We start from the raw sequence: 9,204 nt of genomic DNA on the forward strand, positions 1-9,204 counted from the left end.
ACATTAAATAACATAACAAAACAAGAAACATTAACAATTGTCTTTGTTTCTGTGGTTTAATGTCTGTATATATAAACATGATATTTACAAATCATACAATGAACATCAGTTAGTTATGGAATAAAACATGTATTACCGTCTCACGAATGATTAACAGAAAAACACAGCCATCATCCAACACAGACATCGCTAAAAAATACCCTTCAGTAGAAGTTAGTGCCCCCTGGGAGTTGTAGCAGCCAGAGATCATGCGAAACCAACAGCATAAATGGATTACTTTGTATTCAAATATTATGTGATCAGGCCTTGTGTCATTACTGTTACTGCAACATCAATGACTGGGACCAAATGCCAAGTTTTCTTATCCAAGTCCTGTGGTCGTGGATAAGAAAGCCCTATTGCTGAGATAATCAACAGTCAGTTTTATCTGTGTTCACTCAGCCACCGATTAGGCACACACAGCTGGGGCGCTCTGCAAGAAAACTGATGCAATATTTTCCATGCCTCACGCTCTAAACACTGTATGCACCTCCGAGCACTGAACATCTCTCAAAAGACAATCACAAAAAGCAACTTCCAGCTGGGCATTCTTAGTCCATGTAGGAGGTGTCCATGCCCTCGGCGTCGGGGTGAAGCAGTCGTCCCGCCAAGCGCTCAATGTCATCGAGACTAAGTTGTCTAAGGGAGCGTTCATAGTCCTTGAAGAAAAACAAAGGAAGAAAAAACATATTTAGAAAGACCAAAATATTCTACATAATCAATTTAATGATTACAAAAAAAAAAAGGTTTACACGTTACATAAAAAAAAATGCATTTACATGTTGGGTATATTGCTCTATTTTTATTGCAGCATGAGATAGGACTTTTCCTGCTCCAGATCTCCCACCGTGGTCAGAAAGAACAGGGGAGACACTTTGTTTCTCTCACTATATGACTCTAGAGTCACTACTCGTTGCCGAGCTAATCACCGGCACTCTTTCACTTCTCCCTCGCGCCACACACACACACACACACACACACACACACACACACACACACACACACACACACACACACACACACACACACACACACACACACACACACACACACACCCCCCCCCCTCCGGCGGTAAAAAAAAAAACACCGCTGGCTAAACTATTTAAAATCCCATCTGTCGCTAGTAATGCAGTGATCAGTGACGATTCTTTCCGACCAATCAGCAGCCTGCAGGGTTTCACGTCACCTTTTCGGCTCGCCTCAGCTCGCTTGGAACCTCGACTGAGGACGTACTAAAAAAGTACCTGTTAGCAGGTACCAGGGACTTTTTTTCGTAATGGAAAACCAAAAAATGCGAGTAGAGTTGAGGCGAGTAGGTACCATTTAATGGAAAAGCGCCATTAGGCACCGAGTGAATTGCTTTTAAAGTATCAAGTATCAAAAAACGCCTCGCCATTCAATACCCAATTTCAATACCCAAGGAGACAATCTCATGAGCGTCAGTGAGCCAATAAGCACGCAGCATTCATCTACCAAGATCTAATAATGTTTGTGATTGGCTGGCTAAAGTTACACATCAGAGAGGCACGCAGGAAAAACTCTACGTTACAGAGATGGGGCTCACGTAGTCGGAGCTGAAAAAAATATGACTAAAAAAAGATTAGTGCCATAGTTTCATTTTGTTTTATAAAATTGGTATCGAAAAAAATATTTTTAAGAACAGGTATCGAAGTCACGGTATTGGTACCGAAAATCTTTGAACGCTACCCGGCCCTACCCATGTCTAGTCGATAACGAGTTGTGAGGTTCCAATATATTAGGGCTGAACGATTAATCGTTTTCAAATCAAAATCACGATTTGAAAGAAAGCAATTAGCTGATCCTGATGACCGCGATTGAACGAATGTGCAATATTGAGTTGAATGTTTGTTGTAACATTTGGTTTAACGTTTTTTAATCTTCTTTTTTATATTTACGGTTTGTTTTCATAAGATAAATGCTGGAATAACGTTACATATCACAGATTGTTAACAGAAATGTCCTATTTTCAGTGGATTTCTCTCTTCTTTTTTTTTTATAACTTTATTTAACATGATCGTAGAAGGTGTAATATGTAGATGCCGCTGTTGAACTGAGGCAAATGACAAGTTTTGGTTTACAGGAAAGTACTGATATTTGTTATTGGAATATTATTATTAATATTATTATTACTACTACAGCTTTTGTAACAATGTTCTGTTTGACTGTTCAATGTTCCACACTTTTTAAAAGAAAAACACTTCATATTCATATTTATTTTCTAATGCTTGTGTAAGAATATAGAAAGGTTTTGATGGTGTCTCATGTTCTAATGCTCCATTACATGTTTTATCTGTTACACAGTGAATATTGAACTTAAGCTTAACTAAAAAAAATAAATAAAAAATTTCAATCGCAAATCGAATCATAATCACAATATCTGGCAGGAAAAATCATACATTTCCTGAATCTTTCAGTCCTACAATATATCTATATAACTTCCACATACAGGGCCTTTAAATAAACACTATGTACTCACCATGTGTTTAGGAGACATTATTAAACAAAAGAACATTTTAAACGTCAAAAATTGCAATGCTTATAAGAACAAAGACTGCAGTTCTATCTGGTTTTCATTATTGAGACCTTGCTGTGGCTTTTACATTGTTTTAGTCTGGGTGAAATACATTTCTGTGATATGATGAGCACACAATGGATTGTGGGATACAGGCTAATCAGGTTGTGTCTTCCATATTTGGGCAAAAGAAGGCTGCATTTCTTGGACATATTTGGAGCGGACTTGACCCGTTAAGATGTATTTACACATTGGAGGATCAAGTCTATAAATATAAAAGTTTGAAAAAAAATTATCTACATTGCCAGCATGCCAGATCACATTGTATTTTGCCCTCATCCCAAAGTGTTCATTAAAACATAAATAGTTAGGCCAAGGACCTTTAAATCGGCATTTGATGGTGCCCATCTTAATGTTTTGTGTCTTCAGCCTTCACTGGTAGCAACAAATCAAAACATTACACATTTAGAAACTGTAAATATCCACATAAAAATGAATTAGCAAAATGTCATTGTGCTAAATCTTAGTAGGACTGGAACTAACGATTATTTTCATTTTCGATTAATCTGTTGATTATTGCTTGATTAGTCGATTAGTTGTTAGACAAAGTATCCTCACGATTAATGGATTAGTTGTTTGGTCTCTTAAATGTCAGAAAATGGTGAAAAAAGTGGATCAGTGTTTCCCCAAAAAGCCCGAGATGACGTCCTCAAATGTCTCGTTTTGTCCACAACTCAAAGATATTCAGTGTACTGTCACAGAGGAGAGAAGAAACTAGAACATATTCACATTTAACAAGCTGGAATCAGAGAATTTTTACTCAAACCAGTTAGTTGATTATCAAAATAGTTTTTGCAGGTCTAGAACTTCAGTTATAATGCATTGATATATAAATATTAAATACCTTAATAAGCTGTTCATGGACTTTTGCAGCATCTGATGGACTAAAATGTCGAGCAAGAATAGTGGACACGGTCTGCCACACTCTTCCGTGCGTGCTGCTGCTGCTGCTGCTGCTGCTGCTGGCAGCCATCCCTGACGCTCCAGTCCTCTCCCCCACCGGACGGATAACCAGATTCAATTTAGCCTCTGGCCCAATGGAGTAATCACTCAGTCTGTGCTCATCTGAGGAAAGCAATATAGCATGCAATCTTAAAAAATGTAATCATTTGATTCATGTACAATGTGGATTGGTGAATCGAGCAATTACTGTTCTGCACAAAAAGGTTATAATACACTTGACAGTTAGCAAATCTACCTGCAAGCGCTTTCCCTTTATAGAGCAACCGCTGCTGGTTCGCTGGTATGTTGAGACGTTCTGACACTAGTTCCTTCACTGAGGAGACCTTTTCGTCTTCAGTCACCTGGAAGAACAACACGATGATTATGTATTAGTCACACTAAAATACATTTGGCAAGCGTTCTCTCCTTCTGTTGAGCTGAAGAGTAAGCACATTGCAGGAGATTGTAGCCAATCTGAATTCTTACTTTGCATCAAACCAACGATTGAGGAATTGACACACACAAGTGATAAAGATACCGCTACCTTACTAAATGTCTTCTTAAGAACATTACTCCTTTAGAATATAAATATGTATAGCCAATAACAGGCATGTTAGAGTGTGGGCAGGTACTTTTGTACTTATGATCAGAATCATGAGTTTGGACAATTAATGTGCAAATAATCGTATTTAATCGCTATTTCAGCTCCTAACAATCACAAAAAAAATGTAAATTGGAAAAACAAAATTACATTTTGCAAATAAACTTATGTTGTCTTGTGATCTGAATAGGGAGAAAAAAAAAAGTTTGAACAAGAAAAGTATGAAGGGAAATTTCACAGTTCAAGTGTTTTCACTGTTGACTTGTTTAACTGGTTTTTAAGTTCAATGAACGCAACATCTTTCCAAAAGTTGTTATGTGATTATGATTTTTGTCCATAATCGAGCAGCCCTATAAGCAGAAGCATTGCATAGTCTCGATCTCCAACGGACTTTAAAAGAATAGGATGTAGATTCACTTCTCCTCTCAGTAGCACCAAGATCAAAAAGTGGCTGACGGTTAGGGTTGGGTACAGAGACACAGTGCTAATACGCCACCTGTGCCTTAACAACCGGTATCTACCGGACCAAATAGCAATGTGGATTTCGGTGCCTCATTTTGGTGCTATTTTGAAGTCCTTATTTATGCTTTTTGGCTTCTTTCCTTTATTGCGTTATATCTTTTTTTGTGCATGTTATAGGTTTACAAAGTGAAAAAGTCCACCCCAAATGGACTTATCTCCAACAGAAAACACTGTTCACAAACAGCTCTATTGTAGTCCAGCCTTTACTTCCGTGATGAACGCGCGTCACTTTGTAACAGACGTTATAATGCTCACCTAGCTGCTAGCGTGGCACGCCCTCATACTCTGCTTCTGACTGGCTAGTAGTCCTTACCTAGGTACTGTGCATGTGTGACTCCCAACAAAGATGGAACAGAAGTGAGATGTCTCACTTGACAGCAGGTAACCATAACATTAGCCTAGCGTTAACAATAGCTAGTAGCTGGCTGAAATATGGTTAAAAGGCTGTAAGCTAAACGGTGTAAAGTGTGACTGTATTTCTCTGTAGAGGATTTCAACACCGGGACGTACAGTAGTCTGCAGCTAAAGAAGACACAAACTAGATGCACTATATGGCCCCTGCCTGCCGTTGTCGGAATGGTGCGTTTACTTGAAACTGGTAAGCCTCGTTGTGCATTCAAAGTTATTGTTAAATACCCATTTCCCATCTAGTGGTTGTTATTGTCGTTTACCAGCAATTTACTGGTGAAATATTGTTATGAGTTATTACAGCGATTACATTTTTTTATAAATAATTAAATTTTGACCATATGACCTTAACAATAAACAAGCTGTTCTTTATGTCGCTGACGGTCTTTTTTTATTGTGTTGTGGGGTTCAAATCTTTTTTTAAAGTATCGGTTCAGGCACTGGCACCGTTTTAGAGCTGGTATCGGAAAAAATCAAAACGATACCCAACCCCATGTATACCACTGAGGTAGAGGGGTACATCTTTGGCTGAGGGGAATGCAACTCATTACTAGGGCTGTGACGGTATAGTTTTTTTCTTACCGCGGTGAAGAAGCAATGTATCACTGCGGTATGGCGGTTAACCGCAACCCCCTTAAGAGAGTAGCGTAATTTAGAGCAAGAATAGCAGGGTGCCTTAAGTAGGTGATGTCAGTGCTCGTGTGGTCCTGCAAGGAGAGCGAGCGGTAACGGAGAGTAGTGTACGAGTGCAGCTGTGAGGAAAAGTGAGAGGAAAAAGAGATAACAAAGATGATGTAAAGTGAGTTAAACGTGAACAATAAAACGACAAGCTTCTCAAGACACGGTGGCTTTATCTGTTGTCAATACTGCCAGTAGAGTGAATAGCGTTATCCCCGAAAAAGCATCGGCTTAAACCATACAACATATGTTGCAGTCATAGACTGTATAAAAAGATTGCAGTGTTTCCATTTCAGCTCAATGTCAGAGTCTTTACTGTGTCTTGCTGTCATTTAAGGCCGCGTTGCCTTTTCTCCTCTCCGTTGATCTATTCCACAGACAGTTCAAAAAGCTCTATTGTCGATAAAGTTATAAAATAAAGTAATTGTTAACCGACAATGGCGAGTGCAGACACTTGGCAGCACAGCGGTCTAGAAGCTGAGCAGACAGAGAGCAGAAAGGGCAACTCGGCACTCCGCTAACTTGTTGCTCTAACTACCAACATGAGCTGCTCTGTTTAGGCTACAAAACGTGCATGCAGGCTGACATTTAACCGTGCGGTTTTGTCAGGATTAATCTATAAAAAAAAGGAAACTCCGCTAGCTGCTAGGCTAAAGTGGTAAACACTGCAGCGGTAATGTCCACCTCTGCTGAGAACAGAGAAACGTCTTTGCCTTCCCAACTGTGTATTATATTAAACGTTACCTGTAGTAGTAGTAGTAGTAGTAATAATAATAAAATAAAAATCAATAATAAAAGTTTTTTTTTCTCTCCATAACCTCTTCAAATAGGAGAGAATACAACAAAGTACACCGAGAGATACATAAACACACTGTGACGCGCTCACGATTGTACTGCAATGATTTATTCCTCCACACGTAAAATACAACTAGCACTGCAGTTACCAAATGTAAAGTTACTTTGTGAGTCGAAATTTGCGTGTTAGTGTGGCGGAATAAATCCTTGCAATACAATCCTTGAGCGCGTCACGGTGTGTTTATGCATCTCTCAGTGTTTAGTCCCTCGCGGCAGCACTATGTTGGACCGCTTACAGCCGCAACATTGGTCAACAGAAAGTGTTCGCTCCCAGGCTCACCAGGTGATCAGGTGAACCAAACAAATATGTTATAACTTCCGCTCAAACCGCAATGAAAACGCCCACCACCTACAATACAAGTGCACAACACAATAATCAATAAATAATATAAATGAGATCATAAACAACATACACTATGTGGCTCCTACACTGTCGATGAGGATAACTAAACAATGATTGTTGCTTTCATAATATTTAATATCACACGACATGTGTTCTCCTGTAACCTTCGGCAGCAAAAAGTAAAAAAAAAATAAAAAATGCGGTGATGGCGGTAGTAATGTCATCACCGCGGTAGTGGCACGTCACCGCCGGTATTGCGGTGATGCGGTTATCGTCACAGCCCTACTCATTACAGTGGCATAAACCGATTCCCTGGCTCCTTAGTGCCGTCCATTACGCCAGGACTTCTGCATGGTTGTGACGTCACCATTATACAATATATAGGTAGAAGTGCCACAGTGCTGTTACAGTCATTCCCCGGCTGCAATGGCAAATGCGGAAGACCCAGAAATGCTGACCATTTAGGGTGAACTGGGCTTTTTCAGGATGGGGTCTTAAAGAGACGGGCGCTAAAACTGAACATTTCAGACAGAGGGTGAATACAGTTACAATACTGAGACAGACAGTATGAGACAAATAATAGTAGTAGAGCTGGGCGATCAAAATTACATAACTTACTGTAATGCAGCCTTTAAAACCAGGAAAAGACAACACTTCATATCAGGATACGACGATTTAAGACGATATCTAGCCTCATATATCGATATAATATCGATTGTCCAGCCCTAAATAGTAGTAATAGTTTTTAGCACACAGAGATACTACTTTATTTAAGTATTTGCCTAGGGACTTCCCTTCCCTACAAGAACCACCAAATAAGGACTTAGAGAGCTCCCAATATCCACCACGGTGTTTGAACGTTGTAACTCAGAGGAGAGCAACAGGAGACAGTCTCATATCGTTCAAGACGTACAGCAGTGTTTCCCCTTTTAGTACAGAAAATCTTTTTGTTTCCCCTATATTCATTGTGCAGCGACGCACTGCTGTGAGTCAATGAACGAGGCAACTGTCTGTGCAAACCTATATACTGTCTACGGTGCAAACGGATACGATGTTGTTGTTTTTAGCTGAACTGGACCAGAGAATATAAAGTTGAAACTGATCCGTGATGCTGTTTTGCCCTCATTGTTCTCCGTGAAGTTTGCTGAAAGTGATGATATTTAGCGTTTTATGTGGAGTGACCACTGCGCCGGACTCTCGTTTAAAAAATAGCCTTATAAATGCTACATTGCTTGTAAAGAAATAACGGGAGTAAGTGGCGAACCAGCCTTAAAAGGGATTTTATTTTATTTTTAAATAAGGGCTGTGCGGTGAATTCATGCCGATATGAAGAGTGGTTCATGTGGATTTCGAAAAGTAACTGATAAATATTTAAATAAACTTGAAAGTGTTACATTTAAGCATCTAGCTAGCTAGATGTTTAAATGTAACACACTAGCTAGCTAGCTTGCCTACAGAGGCCATACAGAGGCTAGCTAATGACGCGAATTAAGCTAGCGATAGGGAGTTAACAATTAGGCTAGCAGTTAGCTAGCGTTAGCCCGGCGGTGCTTAACTCACCTGTACACTGCATTCTTTTCCTTGAAGCGGTTTCACGGTAAGGATCATTTTCGATGCGAATAAAAAAAAAACACGTTCAAATGCTAAGCAACTAAATACACTCAAGTAACGTTATTTTTGCTAGCTCAAGATAGCCACAGGAGTTCTTCCCTTGTCAACGGCCCATCTTCTTCTAACGCAGATGCGCGAGTCTGCTGCTGCTCTCGTACGTCACTACTGCCACCTACTGGCTGGAGTGTTGTATGGCTGGAAGAAAATGGCAAATTATTATTATTGTTTCTTCTGTTTGAGATAATTAGACCATAATTGAATAGAAAGAAAGAGAAAAAGGATGGTGAAGGAAAACGAAGGCCCTCGCTGGAGTTAGATATCTTAAAGAGACAAAAAGCAACCTTTAAAAACATACGTAATTACTCTCTAGTTATTAGCCTACTAATTATTAATATTATTATCTTACATCGTCACCCGTTTTTTTTTAAATATAGCCTGTCAGTCTTAGCGTCGGTCTTGTTGTACAAAGCTATATATGGGCCAGTGTCTTAATTTCCTCCCAAAACTATTTACTACCTATTACACATTTATTAACTATTACACATTAGTCAGCAATTGTGACTATAGTGAAACACAATCATTGTTGCCCTAACAACATTTTAGCATTATGGT

The 9,204-nt window shown here is 39.3% G+C and overlaps 1 protein-coding gene across 1 annotated transcript; it reads right to left on the bottom strand.

Annotated features, from left to right (window-relative positions):
* Positions 1-37: 37 nt before the first annotated feature.
* ubl4a (ubiquitin like 4A) lies at positions 38-8,786 on the bottom strand. Its single transcript, XM_028578938.1, has 4 exons — positions 8,542-8,786; positions 3,831-3,936; positions 3,477-3,697; positions 38-698 (listed from the first exon to the last, which is right to left on the bottom strand). The coding sequence occupies exons 1-4, from the start codon at positions 8,587-8,589 to the stop codon at positions 591-593; spliced, it is 483 nt and encodes a 160-aa protein (XP_028434739.1). The 5' UTR covers positions 8,590-8,786; the 3' UTR covers positions 38-590.
* Positions 8,787-9,204: the final 418 nt, after the last annotated feature.

Source organism: Perca flavescens, chromosome 5 (genome assembly GCF_004354835.1).
Source record: "Perca flavescens isolate YP-PL-M2 chromosome 5, PFLA_1.0, whole genome shotgun sequence".
NCBI lineage: Eukaryota > Metazoa > Chordata > Actinopteri > Perciformes > Percidae > Perca > Perca flavescens.